Source organism: Phlebotomus papatasi, chromosome 1 (assembly GCF_024763615.1).
Source record: "Phlebotomus papatasi isolate M1 chromosome 1, Ppap_2.1, whole genome shotgun sequence".
Lineage (NCBI taxonomy): Eukaryota > Metazoa > Arthropoda > Insecta > Diptera > Psychodidae > Phlebotomus > Phlebotomus papatasi.
Window position 1 is genome coordinate 84,169,171 of NC_077222.1, and position 17,965 is coordinate 84,187,135.

Here is a 17,965-nt window from a genome sequence, read left to right on the forward strand (position 1 = left end):
TTTATGTAGAAATAAATAGTAATATTTTTGAAAATGTCATACCAAATGGAAAATTGGTCATGTTAATCATCTAAATGAAATCATGAATAATTTATTTAAAAATATTCTCGCTTTAAATAACCAACAAAAATAGTGTAACCAAATGAATTTTCAAACCTCAAAAAAATATTATTACATGAGGAAATATTTAATATTAACTGGTGTAAAATTCCATTTCATTGAATACAAACTATTAGAATTTTAACAATATATTTTGTTATTTTATCTCCACCCCTTTTTTCACATTATATACAACGAATGCGGTTTAATTCCATACGTGCACATCAGACTGCACAAAACAGAATTTATTTTCCTGGAATTAATTCATGTCCATGATAAACCGACAATAAATTCGTTTTTGTATTCGGTTTAATTCCATCTGTGACATCATCACACTGAGTTTTTTTTTGTTTAATTTTCCATAGAAACACCGTGAATTTGTGAAAATGCAACTCAAGATCAATTGAAATTCATTTGCAATTTTTCATACAATTTCCACCACAACTTTTTTTTCGCTTACAAACATTCGATTATAATGATTTATAAAAAGAATTGCCAAGGTCAAATGTACATATTGTTTTTATTGTACGATTTTTGAAATCCATAAAAATTAAAATGTTAAGGAGTATTGAAGTGAAAAGGAAGTTATGCGGGAAAATGATGTGTTAAGTTCTTAAAAGTTGGTTTCCAATTTTGCAAGATGACCAGTACGAAAAGGGATCTATATGAGACATAGCGTCAAACTTAAATATTAGAATATTCTGCAAAGCCTCTGGATCTGAAAAACCCGATGTATGAATTTTCATAAAATGCCTTACTTTTAGCCGTGACAAAAAAATAAATTATTAAGTTAATATAAAATAGAAAATACAATTACTGGTATAACCGGTTTAAACCAATTTGCGCTATAAAATATTTGAAGATATTCAAAAAGAGGATTTTATTCCAAAATTGGTTAACAATTTTTTGGAAATAGCGACGAAACTTTAAAAGAAAAATACAATTGTTCAAAATGTTTGAGTACATTGGACATTCTAATGATTTTATCAAGTGAGACTTCAAGTATGATAAGCCATCACTGAAAATAAAATACCTATAAAAAGCCAAACTTTTTCTAATTGTTATTTCTTATTCTGTTATATTTTCTTTGGGCAAAAGTTTACGCTAAATCATTAAAATGAAATCGCACTTACACGATTTGAGTGACATTTTGAGGAGTTTTCGATGCTTACAGAATAAGAAAATTTTGTGAACTTCTAGTATCCGATTTTATGTAAAAAAAAAGAGTTTGTAATGGTTCAAGCACACCTGTTATTAGATCTGGAAAATTATTAAATCAAAATTAACATCCTTTTCTTAAACGTTTAACATATGTCTATCCTACTCTTTTGAACTCTTCTTCTTCTTTTGAACATCACATCAAATTAAATTTAGTTCAGTCCAATTTGGAGATTGAAAAAGTAGAATAGACTTATGCAAGCCTTTTGAGAAAAAAAGGATACAAATTTTGATTTAATGAAATTTTACAGATATAAAATGGTATGTCGGAGGCATAACAGAAGACATTATTAAGATTTTCTACAAGAGATTAGTAAAAAAAAATGGAATTCTTGGGCAGTATATGTTGCACACAACTCACATTATTATTATAAGATGATAATTAATAATAATAAGTACATATCATAACTTGATAAAATTTTGGTATTCTAATGTCGCATGCTTTTTTTACGCAAAGCGGTCAGCAGACCAGAGATTTACCCCAGTTACCTATACGATCTGGATTTTCTAAATAACAAGCAAAGGCAGTGATTCCTTAAAGATATACGGGGTGGCCGAAATGAACTGCAACTAAATTCAGATCGCTATAAATAGCAACCAATTTTAATTTCGGAAACCAATTTTTTTTTCGGAATCGTATAGATCGTATAGATCATTTGCCCTTAACTCTTTCGCGTCCCACTTTTATTCAGCAGATGAATTCATGCAAAATTGAGTTTTTCCTAATGCTTTATGATCAAATATAATAGTTCAGAGAGAAAAAAAAATTTCCATTGCGTGAAAACTCGGAAAAACCCCGGGTCATATATGACCCTGTTGTCCTCAAGGGAAGTGTATTTACCATTTTCAAAATCTATATCACGGGCTTTTTAAGAGTTTTTTTTTGCTTGAAGTTACTAATTTGGCCAAAACCATGGCAAACTGGATTGTCTTGATGAACACTGTACTCCTGGTGTTCAAGGAATCTTCCTGGTAATCCCTTGAACAGTCACTGTCACAATATTTTGAGTGGTATTTGGCAAAAATAAACTTATCTACACATTTATTCACACACAATACAATTGCACAATATGAGACGCTTGCAGAATACTCTAAAATATTGCAAAATATGTTATAATTCATCAGATATAAGATGAAATGTCCAGGAGCAAGATGTCCCATCTGCATTTCACAAAGAAAAACAATGTCCCAACTACATTTCGCTGCAGGTTTGGGACGAAAACACTGTTACCCTTGGGGACTATAGGGTCATATATGACCCGGAAAATTCTACACGCTTTTCTGGAAAATTGAGAGTAATTTATTATATCAAAATATGCAATATACACTCTTTGGATATTCTATTTTGTATTTCTAAAGAATTTTTTGCTAAAAAAAATAAATGAATATAAAAATTTTTGAAAAAGAAAAGTCATTTCACAAAGTTCGAAATTCGTGATTTTTGATCTCAAATATTTTCTTTTCCTGAATATCTGGAGTCTTGAGAAAATTAGCCAAGAATCTTACATCCTTCTATTATGATGTCGTGCACAAACCGATAGATTTCAATTAATGTAAATAGTCAAAAGAAATTGTTTTTTCCCCGGGTCATATATGACCCTAATGACGCGAAAGAGTTAATAATCGCCTCCTAAGTTAAATTTAAAAAAAAAAATCTTGACTAATAAGATTTTAGAACAGTTTAACCGTGTGGCTAAGCGTTAGGTCTAAAGCCCGTATTAGGCTCTAAATGAAAGATTTCTAACGTTTTTCTCTGTTACGTCAATAAAAATACATTTTGAAATAAAAATACAGCGTTTTAGTAAATTGCAGTTCATTCGGGCCATCCTGTATATAAAATCATGAGAATTTTCTGAATAATTTGCTAATTTATTCAGAATACTAAATATACCAAATAATATACTAATTATACTAAATAAACCAAACGGTATGAGATATCAACTTTTACTCTTCGGTGCCCCCCCACCCCCCTACATTAATCGATATTATGGGTAGTTTTCTACTACCTCTCAACTCCCTGCTTTAAATTTGAAATCTAGTTTTTTTTATATTTATTTTACCAAAAAGCTTTAACAATTTTTTTTTTTCATTTCGGATAGGTTTTGTGGGTTTTGTAGATGGTCAAGGTAAATATTTCGTCTATATTCGTCGCTTCGATCAACAAACCGTGCTAATTGCATTTGTTTTGTCCCTATACTTGTTACAAAAGCCCACAGCGCTGCATAATCGTTCATAAAAAAGTAAATAAAAAGGAAATGCAGTTAGCACAATTGCTGATCCAAACGATAATATGCCTATAAACTCTACATTCCATCTAACGATTTTTTGAACATCTAGTCAAAGTCCTCCACAATTAGTACATTCCCAATATGTTTTAAAATAACTTTAACGTAAACGGTCAAAGTATTTTAACCCTTTAACGACGAGACACTTTTGACGGACTGAAAATCAACAATAAAAATTACACTGGGAAACATAATCAATGTTAAATTTTACATCTAACCTTGGAAAGTCCAACAGAATCTGATTCGGTGTATTTTGTGCTTCTATGAACGATAGGGACAAAAATAGCCCAAAAATTTAAGTAATTTTTCTAACAATACCAATGAATAATATTTTTCGCTTTAATGAAAAATATTACATGTGAGTATTGTAGTTTATATTGCCAAAAGGGTTTTGCTTAAAAAAAATAGAAGTATAAAAAATAAATAAAATCAATTATGAATTTGAGAATTTAAAAATTCGCCATTTTTGAGCTTAAATATTTACTACATATTTTGCAAAATATATTCTGGATTCCTTCAACCTTCTACTTTACAATTATGTACAGACATAAGAAAAAAGTAACTTTAGGTAGTCAGGAAAAATTGTTTTCTTTATGGGACACCGGTGTTCCAATCGTCCTAAAAGGGTTAAAATATCCACCTCTTAACAATTTTCAATTCTAGGATGTTTTTCTAATGATTTATTTCCCAATTTAAATCGGTTGTAAACATGATATGTGTAGCAATAAAAGAGGTAAGAAAAATTCATAGTGCCCTATTTCGTGAGTTTAAATATAAACATTTTGCAGAATAATTGAAGAGAATTAATAAATTTTATTAGACAATTAATTCATGTAGACAAGAGAAGAAAATTCACCATTGACTATTGTGCCACTAATTTCGAAATGAAGAAATGTTAACATTCGTGTAAGAGCTTCTTGTGAAATGGTTTTAAGAAATTGGAAGATTATAAATAAGGTAGGTCAAGAGAGCTTCTTACCTGGTGTGGTGATTGTGCCGGCTGAGGTGGCTGTGGGGACGGACTTGGGGCATGACCAGGACTCTGCGGCGGATGCAATTGTTGGGGTGAAGGAGGTGGATGAGGATGACCACTAGTTGGACCAGGACTTGCAGCAGGAGATGGTCCTCCAGGGCCTGGCCATGCTCTATTGGGTTCTGGATACTGAAATAGTCAAATAAACACAAACACGAACACATGAGTAATAAGTATACATCAGTAATATTTTCTTATCAGTCATTCAACAGAAAGCCATTTAAATGTTCCCGGCTTTTACCATTCAACACGAAACGCTTGAAGGGTTTTGTCACTCGCAATATATTTATAAATGGGTGGTAAGTCATATTGTGAGACAAGAGCCTATATTTTTCATGGCGGGAAATCATAAAATATGGTTATATGGTTGCACCACACATAAAGAAAGTCTCAAGTACATAGGACAATAAAATTCAGCATTTTATTGGGCAAAATAAAAATCAGTTAGTGACATTTACTACTTTGCCCCGTTGTATTTTTTTTTTTCAAGTAGAAACTTTTGCTACAATTTCAGTATATAAAACACCTGATTTAGTAGATATACCATTTTTTTTCTTTCTTGTCTCTCCTTCACCTGTTTTTTTTCCGTCATATTTCCCTATTTAAGAATAAGTGAGCTTTTGTATTTTGAATTTAGATGAAAGGTACATAGACGATATTGCGGCACAAAAAGCATTTAAAACGGAAAGCTCTCTCAATTCGACAGCATTGTAGGATTTATAGGCTTTCGTGAGGAAAGATGTCAGTGGAATAAATAATTCTGAGACAAGTATAGAGTAAAACCCTCTCCATTCAATGAAATTGTTGTCGCTGTTTACTTGACATATAACACAAGACCCGAATACCTAACAACAACAATACACACACCACATACCATCCTCCAAATATTGAGGAAAAGGCCAAAGATTGTTATGGAATAACAAGGGTGAGAAAGAGAGTAGAATAAATAGCAAAAATATCAAACAAGTGTAGAAAATTGCTTTACACCAAATCGATCCCTCAGAATAAGATCCGAACAACTCGATTTTTTGCGAAATTCGTTTTTTTCGCTTTTCGGGTACTCCTTGATACCCTCTACTTTCCCTGTGAATATTATACCGGAAAATAAATTATTCCCAAAGTTATAGCGCTTTTTCTAAAAAAGCAAAATCACACTCATTTTTCAATTCAGTGAGGATAAGAACCGCATAACTCGACCGTGTGACGTCATCATTTTGCTTGTGAAAAGTATCCCGGCTGATTTCACGACAATAGATAAGCTATTATTTGGCTGCAAATATGTATAGTCTTCAATTTGGTGATAACTAGTTAATAACTAATATAGTTAATAATAGTTAATAACTCTTTTATAAAATTAAAAAAAAATTTATCAAAAACTAAAAACTGGAAATTGAATAAGAAATAGGCGTAAAATGCTAGCATTTTTTATCTAGTTTGACAGCTGTAATGGACATTTGAATGGCTTTTATTATAAAGACCAAAGAAAATTTCCCGATTTAATCCAGAATATAAATTTTGCGAATATTGCAATTATTTATCAAATATTACTAATATCTTGATATTTTTTTTGAGGTTCTCGAGTATTGCAAGTGTTGCAAAAACTGGATAAAAGCGATAAAATGCTAATTTATTATGCAGCAAACTTCTCGTTGGCGCGAGTTGAATAAACCTGTTAACTTTTAATAGGTTTTGTCGCTTGAAAATTGGTTTGAAATAATAACAAGAAATATGTGAAAAAGTGAAAATTATAAAAAAAAAAATAATATAAGACCTATAGGGGGTGTGGTTATCCGTCCTGGGATTCCTAATTCACTGAAACACTTCCTCTTGGTTCGATAATTATATCTTTTTATTAATCAATTTTCACATGAAAGTCTTCTACATGTTCTTTCGGATAATTAGCCGCCCCGTCAAATCATTGCTCTACCTGCCGATTTTACTCGGAGGTTTTTTGAATTTTAACGGTATATTCTAGTACATTCAGAGAAAATCTGTAGATTTTCGGCAGAAATTCTGCAGATTCTCGGCAGAATTTCTCCCTAGAAAATCTGCATAACCTCCATTACTTCACAAAAATATTGTTGATTTATGAAGAAACTGTAGAAGTTATAAAGAAAATGATATGCTCTGCTTAACAAGCATTACCGAATACACATCGCCAATCGAATGATACAAAAGCACGAAATTTTGGTCGACACTCTGTTTAAAGTTTTCACTTCACCATTCTCTACTTAGAACACGGCGTCGCAGAATTCTTTATTTTATATAAATACTGTGAAATCACCAAGAGAATCACTCTATTGATTTTTGCAATACAGTGAAAAATATTCCATCTTTTCTGACAGAGCTGTCTGGAAAGTCTGGAATGTAGAAAAATCTACAGAAAATCGGCAAAATATCTATAGAAATTCGTCTGAGTATGCACCAGGATTCATCAGAAAATCTGTAAAAATTTCTGACGAATTTTGTCCCAAGCCCAAATAAAATTCGTAGGAATATCTACAGATTTCTCGGCAGATTTTCGGCAGAGGTGTAGATATTTTCTGCAGAAAACTTAAAGATATCTGACGAAATTATTTGACGCTGCCATTCCACACTTCGCTTCTTCTTCTTCCTCTTCCAGTTCCCCATCCTAGACACACACCATCTGATCGACATCCCCCTCGACTACAGTTCCCACAGGGGGAATTCTGTAATTGTCGTGGAATTGTTACGCGTGAGTTTGAAACCTGTTAATGTTAATCGAACTTTTGTACTCATATCACATGTGTTCGAAAATGCAATTGATTTTTTAAACACCTTAACACCCAAAGTGGCATTTTACTCCAATTTTAAGTTTGGAGCTTCATAGTGGAAATTCCATTCAATATTACAGTAGACTCTCTCTCAATCGGGAATATGGGGCAAAATGTCATCCGGTTTAGCGATAGAATTGAGCGTCAAAGCCTTTGTAAATTCCACAAAAAGCGCTCAATTATAAAGAATCACGATAAAATAGGAAGAACTACAGCGAATTTGAGCGAATTAGCTTCATAATTAAACGTGAAAATTGTCAACAAAATTTGTCGCCCGATTTAAAAAGAGCCGATTGAGTGAGGGTCTACTGTATACTAAAATGATAAGACTAATGTATAGAGAATTTAATTAGCTTTCATTTAGTAGAAAAAAATAAAATTGCTTTTTTGTGGAGAATATCTGCTTTGGCATTTTATGCCAGTTTGGTATTTTACGTGATTTTTTGGCTCGGGTTTTAAAGTATTAAAATGTCTTGAAAAAATTACTTAGTACAATTGATATACATAGATAGTGATTCGTATGAGGAATGATATCGAAACAATTTTGACAAGTGATGCGTGATCAGCCGGGTCTTTTGGCAGCGTGGGAAAACTCGAGTTGTTCGGGTCTTATCCTGAGCTTTTGATATGACAGCTCAGGAAAAATATGTTACAACTCGGAAAATATTGTAATAGTTATTAAAATACACATTATTTTGTGAAAATTTTATGGAACTAAGATAGCTATTATAATCCTTTCATTTGATGTACAATATTAGGAAAGTGAAGTTAAATTAATTGATTTATTAGCAAATGCAAATCTCAGTTTTAAATCTCTCTCCTGTAAAGTTGGCCATTCGCGAGTTGTTCGGGTCTTATTCTGAGTGATCGAAATATTCAATGTGTACTTCTTGAAATATATAAAAATACGGGATGAGAAATGAGAAAAAAACATAGAACAAAAAAATTTAAAGGGCTCGACAAGAAAAAAAATAAGCTCTACGGAAGTATGTGAGATATATATGTATATAATACTTGAGTGAAATTGAAAGCGAAACTGTTTAGTGAGATAAGGAGAAAGAAGAAGCATCAACCTTTGGGAAGTACACATCTTCCAAAACACACATGATTTCATACAATCCTCCTTTCGTTCATGCACATAATATACATTGGGTACCTATACATATGATACTGACAGAGTATAATCCCAGGGAGATGGGAAGCGGTTGAGAGAGAAACTTTTGTCACCCTTCACTGAACAAGAATCCCATCCACCCACAATTCGCAAACCACTCGTCGTATACACCAAAAGTCGTCTTTTGCCCCCAAAAGAAAAAAAAATATAATGGGTACATCTGACTTGATATCTCGCCTCCACTGGTATACTAAGATTCACTCAAAGGAGTGAACTTTTGCCTTGTTGTCCTTAATATTATATACGTAATGTGAACACAAGGGATGCCAAACTGAAGATTCTCCTTTTAGGTATATATCCAGTCCGTCATCATACTTTCAAAGATACATAGCAAGGTCGCTTATAAAATATGTAAGAATCCTATATGTAAAAAGATCTTTTCTTCTTTCTTACCATTCTTTCAATCACACCCCATCTCTATGCCAAATACTCAAAGTTGTATCTCGCAGACTATATTCTCTACATTCCCCGTCATCCCCACATCTCATTCTTCTTCTTTTTTTTCTGGCATACTCCACCCCACTCCCCCATGAATGATGCACACACAGACAAGAGGGTGGAATTTTATGATATCAACTTTCTTTTGTCACTTTCATCCTAAGAATAGCTCAACATTCACTTTACACAAGGGTGAATCGCGACCAAAAGAAATTCACTTGTTCTTCGTACCATTCAAAAAAATGCAAAAAATGAAACTCCAAATGTCACTTTTAAAAGACTGAACAAATCTATTCACCACACATTCTTTAAAAGCTTCCTCTTTTTTTCCCATGAAAAGACTTGAGTATGAAGATGTTGAGTTGTCTGGTTGAATTTATGAAAGCACAGCTTTTATTTAATCCCTTATTAATAGTCTCTAAAATAAATTTAGCTTTCTTTTGTACAAATTATTTCACTATTTTCTTTTACTAAAAATTAGGGGTTACGTAAGTCTTGCAATTTCCATAGCATTTTTTATGGAATACGGTACAACGCCATGTAGGGGAAGTGTGCCAAATTTCGGCCAGCTTCTAATTTCGGCCACTTTGAGTGTAATTTCGTCCATGGAAATAAATTAATTAAAATTATGTATGTAATCTTCGAATAGTCAATGAATTCATTTTGTTTTTAAATATTTATTCATTCTTGGATGTATTAACACAAAGGCCGTTAAATTTTAGGTATAATTTGAATTTAAATTGCGTTGTAAAAACTCAGTGTGGAAAGAGTCTTACAAAAAATGCGAAAGATCGATTGTGTTTCTAGCAGTCTTGCGATTTGTGGTGAAGTGCAAAAGGTTTTCCTTCGGTGTTTTTCATTAAAATTGATTAGTTTTCGTTAAAGATTGTTACTGTTTGTGTTAATAGTGAATCAATCTTTAAATTTCGGGTGAAATTTCCCAGCTGGATCCTGTATCTCGCGTAAAAAAGTATATACTTTGTGAGCGTCTCTCCGGTGAGGTAGTGTTGCCTATTCCGGCAACATCTTTCGCTTTCCTAAATTTCTTGTTCATTTTGCGTTTCTTTTTCCAATTTCTGAGTTCTACAATGTCCAGAGAAAAAAACCATCACTTCTATGAAAAAGATGATGTGGAAAAGGCCTTGGAAGAGTTCAGGAAGGGCAAATTGCTACGAGAATCTGCGCGTAAATTTGAGATGCTACTCTTCAGGCCTTCCGGACAAATTACACGGAAGATCTCAGGGCTTGTGGGTCATATAAACATATTAAACTAAATATTAAACTCGTTCCGCTTGACGTTTTGAAATTTTCTATTCTTGCGTCACAAAAGGTGGTCAGAAAAAAGGTGACCGGTATTTCACTCAAAGTGGCCGGAATACTACCCAAAGCAATGTCCATATTTTTATTAATTTTTCAATATTTTAGGAAGTGATTTAAAGAAAACAGAGATGATAAACTAGTTTTCAAGGTTCCACACAACCCTCCCGAAAAGGGAGTAACAAAAAATATCAATATGAATTAAAAATAATGCATTTCAAACTTAGGACTTTGGTGCTTATATGCAACTATGCCGAAATTTGGCACACTTACCCTATATCTTCTAAAATTTTTTTCCGAAAGCAAGTTTCCTATTGTATGTGTGTAAAGCGGTCTTCAGACTAAAAGTTTAGCCCGGTTCCCGAAGGTCTCAAAATCACAAATTTGAACCATTAACTGTGATTATCCAATCCTAAGTCAATTTTTTTCAAATAATCTTGACTGATAAGAATTTAGAGAAGTTAAGCCATATGGCTAAGTTTTAGGCCTGAAGCTTGTATTACTGTCTTCATATAGACATGTAGATTTTTAGCGCACCGGGCGGGGAGGGACTCGAACTCACAATTGTGAAAACGATCCAGGGATCTCTACCGTCAAAGAACTGACAGGCGCTATTACCAACTGTTCCGCAAGACACCCACTTTTTTTATAGAATTTTATCATAAAGACGATTGTAGCCTCTGAATTTAATTCTCAACTGTTCCCAGTTACGTTACCATCCTGCCCGCGAAAGAATCAGTTATCAAATCGGATTCTTAATTTCATAATGGCTGGATTTCTGGTGTAGAGTTGAAGTTTCTCAGTTTTGGTGCTCTTGATTCCGTTAAAAATCCTTCAGTGTCACACCAAACACGTCTACAATATTGAACTCAACGTACGTAGGTACATCTCGAATACTTTGTGGCACATTTCTACTTTTTTTTCGCAAATTTTCACGAACAAAAATATAAATAATTATTTGATGCACCGCACAGTTGATTTAACAACAAATCCTTGCACGTATTCTTGATTGAAACTCAATTGGGAACAGTTGAGAATTAAATTGAAAACTACGAAGTTAAATTTATTGTTCAACTGAATCAGTGGATAGAGTAGTGTCTCTATGACTGTGAGGTCTCGGGTTCAAAGCTCAGCATCAACAGAAAAATATTTCTGATGCCATATCGGCTTTAAATTCGTCTAGACCGAATGAATGAATAGTATTGCTGGTATTGCCAATGCTGCACATCAGCAAACAAAAAGTGAACCGCCTAGTAGTTATTAGGTGAGATTCTTAACACTCTCACCTATTATAATCCTAACAAAATCTCATGTCCTCCGATCGGCCGCAAACATTGCCAAAATGTGTTTGGCCACTTTCTGATCACGATTATATGGATAGCTAAAACCGTTCCCGTCCGTCCGTTTGTCCGTTTTTCATAATAAAATTATTTTTTCGGAGATTACAATGAATGTACACAGTTTGTATGCCACTGGGGTCACTGGATACTTGTGTTGATGCATAGCATCAGCCTCATCGGACTCATCGATCCACATTTCAAAAACTAAGGGAAAATATCCTGTTCCTGCTGTCAAAATATATTGCGGAGTCACAGTTATTCAGAAACATAGGAAAAATTTAGTCATTATGAAGCTTGAGATCATGCAAAGCATGGGCACTGTTCCCTATAATTCGGTACCTGAGACACTAAATCACTGCGCGTTTTTTTTTTATTGATAACTCGTTACGTAATTAATGCGCATTTCTATAGGACCCACCATAAAGAATAAGTTTCTTATTCTTTTGTGGATGAACACTTTGTGGCGACCTTCACTGAACGGACAATAAAAAAAGGAAGTTTAAGAGGTACTCGCACTAAAAGTAAGTCACAGATGGAAATTTATCTTCGCACTCACCAGCAATGTACTTCATCTCTGAAAACTATCCATTTTAGTTTTTGGCTAAAGAGGTTCTTCTTAGTCTGAAGAACTATTAACAAAACTTGATTTACACATTGACGAACAATAAAAAAACCACATAAATTGAAGAAACTCTATTTAATTAGAATTCTTGAAATCGCTTCATTTGCTCTTTAGATAAAACGCTTTATTTGTCTCCTTGTCTTTATTCTGAGTTCCGTCTAATCATTTGTCTTTTAATTTTTGAAATATATAGACAAATGGCATAGTGTTTTTTTTCTCAAAACCAAAACTAAAAGAATTCAACAAAAAATCGTATAATTGAAGAATAACGTCAGAAACATGAATTGCATTTGGAGAAAACGTGTCTTTGAATTACTTTTAGGTGAAAATACTTTTGAGAACACTGGAAAAAGAAGCAACATAAGGAAGAGATGAAGTTAGTGGGTGGATGTAGTTCCTTTGACCGACTTCTGAAAAGAGGTTTGGTTGACGCAAAACTTTCACCCAACTTACTTCTGTTCCACCACATACAAAACATGCCCTTTATACACTCTAATACTTCTCGTTCTGCCATCATATTGACGGTATGTATAACATCGGGACACCCATCCTACATACTTCTCCATCTCCTGCTTTTCCGTCACAAAAACACCCCCACGTTTCATCCAACCCTAGGCACAACATATACTCTTCGGCTATAACCCAACTTTATATATACAATAAAACCTACTATGTACATTCAACTGAATCAGCTGAGAATCTCAATAAACGATTCACTTTGTATACAAACTCACACTTTTTCTCATTCCATCAGAGCATCATCCATTTCCCTGGCCTTTTTTTTCGCGAGTGATACCGCAACTTTATTGAAAAAAAAAAAACAAACAAACAAAATCCTGGCACAGAGAAGTCACTTTTCAAGTGCATTGCCACTTCAAGATTGTTACTAGTAAATACATAGTTCGTCACTTGGATCAGCAGTTATCGTAACTTACTTGTCACGTAAGTCGGCATAATCTGAATATTAACAGTGTTAGAAGAATTGCTGATAGAGATAATGAAAGAGTTACGACAATTACTGAACCAAAGGACAAGTTGTAGAACAAAATGAAGATCTTACCAAAATAAGGGAGACCGGGGTAGGGTTAGCCACCAAATGAAATTTTTCATTGCGTTTAATTAGTACACAAAATATTTGTAGGAGGCTGATAAATATTTCAATGAATAGTAAGGGAACATAGTAAAAAAGGGACAGATAATCCTAACCGGCTTATGTAGGTGAGATTCTTAACGTGAGCTAACTCGGAGTGCATGCAAATTCGATTTAGAGCTGAAGTTGGGAGACGCCATTCAGTTATCTTGAATCAAATTCGTGAAATTATACAAATTTTGTATTTAAACCAAAATATCAAGGATTTGGATGAACTGACAGAAAAGTGTTATATGGGTGAATTGTAGACCAGAATGTTCTCTATAATTTTCCCATAGAACATGATCTCATCGATTACTCAGAAGCCAAGATAAGCGAGGTTTTTTGTTTCTTAACTCGTTTTTTCATCCAGAGTTCCCCAAGTAATCATTTGTTGAACTTCAACTATATCAAAGAATTGTTGTATTTTGTGGGACTTTCCATTTAAAACCCTATTTTAAGTGTCTTGGTGGAGTAGAGGCAGTCAAATTGGCATCTGAGTGATTTCAAAGCGTTATTATGGGAAAAATCAATTTTTTCACACTTAAACGGCAAAATCGGAGTGATAGCGTGGTCTGAGTGGAAAATGATGTATGGACGAAATGTAGAGACAAATGTGCTCTACAATTATGTGGAAGTAATCATCAAAATCGGTTCAGCGACAGTCGAGATAATTGAGGTTATGTGATATTGAAATTGGTTTTTCGACTGTGGCGCCCCTGGTGTTGGTCCCACGAAGTTCAAATATTCTAGAAAGTTGTAGCATTTGGTGAGATCTTTCGTTTAAGCCCTCATTCATCAAAATCGGTCACATAGAACCGGAGATATGATTTTTTGAATTTTGTGAACTTTGACCCCTCATATCTCCGGTTCTATTGAAACCACAGCGCGCATACGCACCATTTTGGAAACGTCCTAGACTGGACTACAACATACTAAAATTTCATTAACTTGCACAATGCCGTTTTTGAGAAAAATGTCTTTGAATTTCGATGAATTTTGACGCTATCACAGCGCCACCTGTGGTGACTTTTTGAACTTCCATCTGAAAGTGCTCATTGAGACGAAACCAAAAAGGTAAAATTTATGTCGCTATGTTAATTAGAACCGGAGATAGAGGCCGGTCAATGTTCGAACTTTGACCCCTTATAGCTCGGGTCAGGGGTTATGGATCGACTTAAGGTTTTTTTTGTTTGATAGGTATAATCAACGGCTACAACATACTAAAATTTCAGCCCGATTGCATAAGGAATTTTTGAATTATTTAACTTTAAAGATTTAAAAATTTTCTTTTTAATAATAGCGCCCCTAGCGGTGGTTTTATGAACTTGCGATGTTAGAAGGGGAAGTGGCATTTCATGAGAGCTTTCCAAAAAGCCCTCATTTTTTAAATTCTGACAATTAGAACCGGAGTTATGGCCATTTTAAGAAATTTTTTTTGGACCCTTATAGCTCGGGTCAGGGGGGTCGGGGGACCTTAAGTTTGGTACTGATGGAAAGCTCTAAGGCCCAGCTATAACATACTAAAATTTGAGCCCGCTCGATGCCATAGGGGCGGAGCTATTGAGAAAACAAAAAATGGGGGGTCTTCAAAATGGCGGAAGGAGGGGTGGGGGGTGGGGGGTCAATGCACCATGTTGCAATTTTCATACGATATTTAACCTTTGCCGAAAACCGCAAGTCGATATCTTTTTTAGTTTAGGAGCTATTAAGCTCCAAAGAGCGGCCGGACGGCCGGCCGGCCGGCCGGGAACGTAACTTAGCCCCCCATATATTCGTGATCAGGAAGTGGCGAAACACATTTTGGCCAAGTTTGAGCGCGATCGGACGACATGAAATTTTGTTAGGATTATAGTAGGTGAGATTGTTAAGAATCTCACCTAATATTAACACTATTATAATGTGTAATCTTTCACACCACTATTATGGTGCTAAATTTGGAAAAAAAAATTTTAATTTAAAATTGTTTAATTTGAAGTTGTTGAATTTCAAGTTGTTGAATTTTGAGTTGTTGAAATTAAAAATTGTTGAATTTTTGTGTGTAATGGGCCATTTCCATTGAGAAAATTTTCAGATTTTTGTAGTTCCCAATTCACGTGAAAGCTCGCAAAAAAGCCCAGTTTTGAATACGAACATCTCGTTGACATTTGTTTGTTTTGATTCAGTTTCTGGGTAAAAATGCATAAAAACAACCGAAACCTTCATGAAATCACTGCTAAAGGATATCTTTAATCCTTTGGTACGCAAATTGAAGCAGGGAAAGAGATAGTGAGGGGTAATTGAATCGATTACCAAATCAAAACAGCAATATCACTATTTTTGAAGCACTTCGAACACTTTGCCCGCCTTTACCGTAAATACGGGTTGTGGGCATACCGTATCCCCAATACAGGGACATTTTCTCACTGCACGCACCACTTTCACCTTCAAAGAACCCAAATTTACCTTAATTTTATCTAAAAACACCTTCTCTGTGAAATGAAAACAAGTTTTTTACGGAAATTCGCTCACAAGGGAAGTACTCGAGTCATCAAATTCAGAAAAATCTGAAACTTTGCTCAACTACGCATAAAGGCATTAAATTAAACGTGGTATATTCAAAAAGTGCGAAATCGGGTTAATTTTTTTTTAAAAGTTGATTCCCCAAAGTTGAAAATGACACAGGAGTGCTTACGCAGCACATAATAAAGTAAAATTCGTATGGGACTGCATGCGGCGCTACCGCTGAGCCAGCGCCGCATGCAGTCCCATACGTATTGAAAGTATGACTTAAACATTTATTTGAGCACAGGTTTCCAATTCTTCGACCTTTCTAATCTTTATTTTTTTTTTATTATGCGATGCACTTTCATCGTTTGTTGAGGATTTTGATTAACCACTCTAGCAATTTACACTGAATAGAATTTTTAATTGAAAAAAAAAGATATCGTAAGGTGTCATTTTCAACTTTGGGGAATTTTAAAAAAAAAAAAAAATTAACCCGATTTCGCACTTTTTGAATATACCACGTTTAATTTAATGCCTTTATGCGTAGTTGAGCAAAGCTTCAGATTTTTCTGAATTTGATGACTCGAGTACTTCCCTTGTCAGCTGACAACTCATTGGCATGCAAGTACAAAAAGAAAACTCAATGGATGGCGCTGTTCTCCATAGGAACAGTCTGGGAAACTTCTCACAATTTTTATTTTTAAGCTTTTATGAGAAAAAGTTCAACCAGATTGAACTTTTTCTCATAAAAGCACTCTTTTTTTCATATGGAGTTGAAAAATTTCTAACAAATTTCTTGAAAAATTTCTCAATGGAAATGGCCCATAAACTCAAAAATTGTTGAATTTTCATTTCATTTCATTTATTTTAGTTTTTTTTTTGCCTTTTTCAGAGGCCCATCAAGCCTAATAAAAAATGAAGATATTTTTCGCTTTTCCTTGTAAAAATTTTGCAGATATTGCACCGCGACTTAAACAAATTTGCTCGTAGTTCTTGTATTATTTCGGCAAACATTATGAAATATGTATTTTTAGATAGCTATTAATGGACGATTTCGAAATATATCAGACTGATAAGTCAATTCTCTTTAGGAAAAGACTTGCCAATAGTCTTCAGTACCTCTATACAAAAACGTGTGGAAAAATGAGATGTCGAGAAGCTCCTGCCTTTTTAGACATTTGTAATGTTTTTTTCCTGCACTCGGGATCCTCCCTAATGCGAGATAATTACATCTGATGCTCGGAACTTCACGATATACTTATTTTGCATATAAATATTTGATGTTCTATATGACTTTTGCCCAATGAAAAGCATCTCGACTGAAGTATATGTCTTAAATGGAAATTCAATAATTTTTACACAACTTTTGTTTAAAAATTCAACAAGTTCTGTCCGAAAATTCAACACCTTTTGTTTAAAAATTCAACAACTTTGGTTGAAATACACAAGGCTTTACACTATAATAGTGTGAAAAATTATGATCAAACTATAATAGTGTTAATTATTGATCATGTGACAAAAAATACCATAAAATTGTGTATTTTTTTCACACTATAGTAATGTGAAAAACTATAATCATACTATAATAGTAGTAATTTTTAGAATTTTCCAACAGTTTTTAATTGCAAAACATTATTGAAAATTTTTTATGACTATAATAGTGAGAAATTTTACACAGATCGCAATTAAATAATTAATTTATCCGATTTCACACTATTATAGTGTTAAAATTTTACACATTTTCAAATTAAACAACGTTGTTGAAAAGTTTTCAACTATAATAGTGGTAATTTTCAATCACGTGACAATAAATTACCAAATTATTCTGCATTTTTTAAACATTTTTAAATTAAACAACTGAAATGGTCGATTTTGCACTATTATAGTAGTAAAATTTTACACATTTTTTTTACTGTGAAGTATATATTTAAAATAAACAGTGGTTTCCACAATATTCCTCCGAAGGCAAATAATTCTGCCCCGGTCTCTCCTATTACCACTTTAAGTTTAATGTCAAAAGCACTATTT

General features: G+C 33.7%; 1 protein-coding gene across 7 annotated transcripts in view; it reads right to left on the reverse strand.

Moving 5' to 3' along the window:
- The window catches only part of LOC129810435 (trithorax group protein osa-like), a 165,220-nt gene that overhangs the window by 91,178 nt on the left and 56,077 nt on the right, over positions 1-17,965 (reverse strand). For all 7 annotated transcript variants that reach the window (XM_055860917.1, XM_055860916.1, XM_055860919.1 and 4 more), the window contains exon 4: positions 4,582-4,764. In XM_055860917.1, coding sequence (XP_055716892.1) covers positions 4,582-4,764 — 183 coding nt within the window. The remainder of the gene's footprint in view (positions 1-4,581; positions 4,765-17,965) is intronic.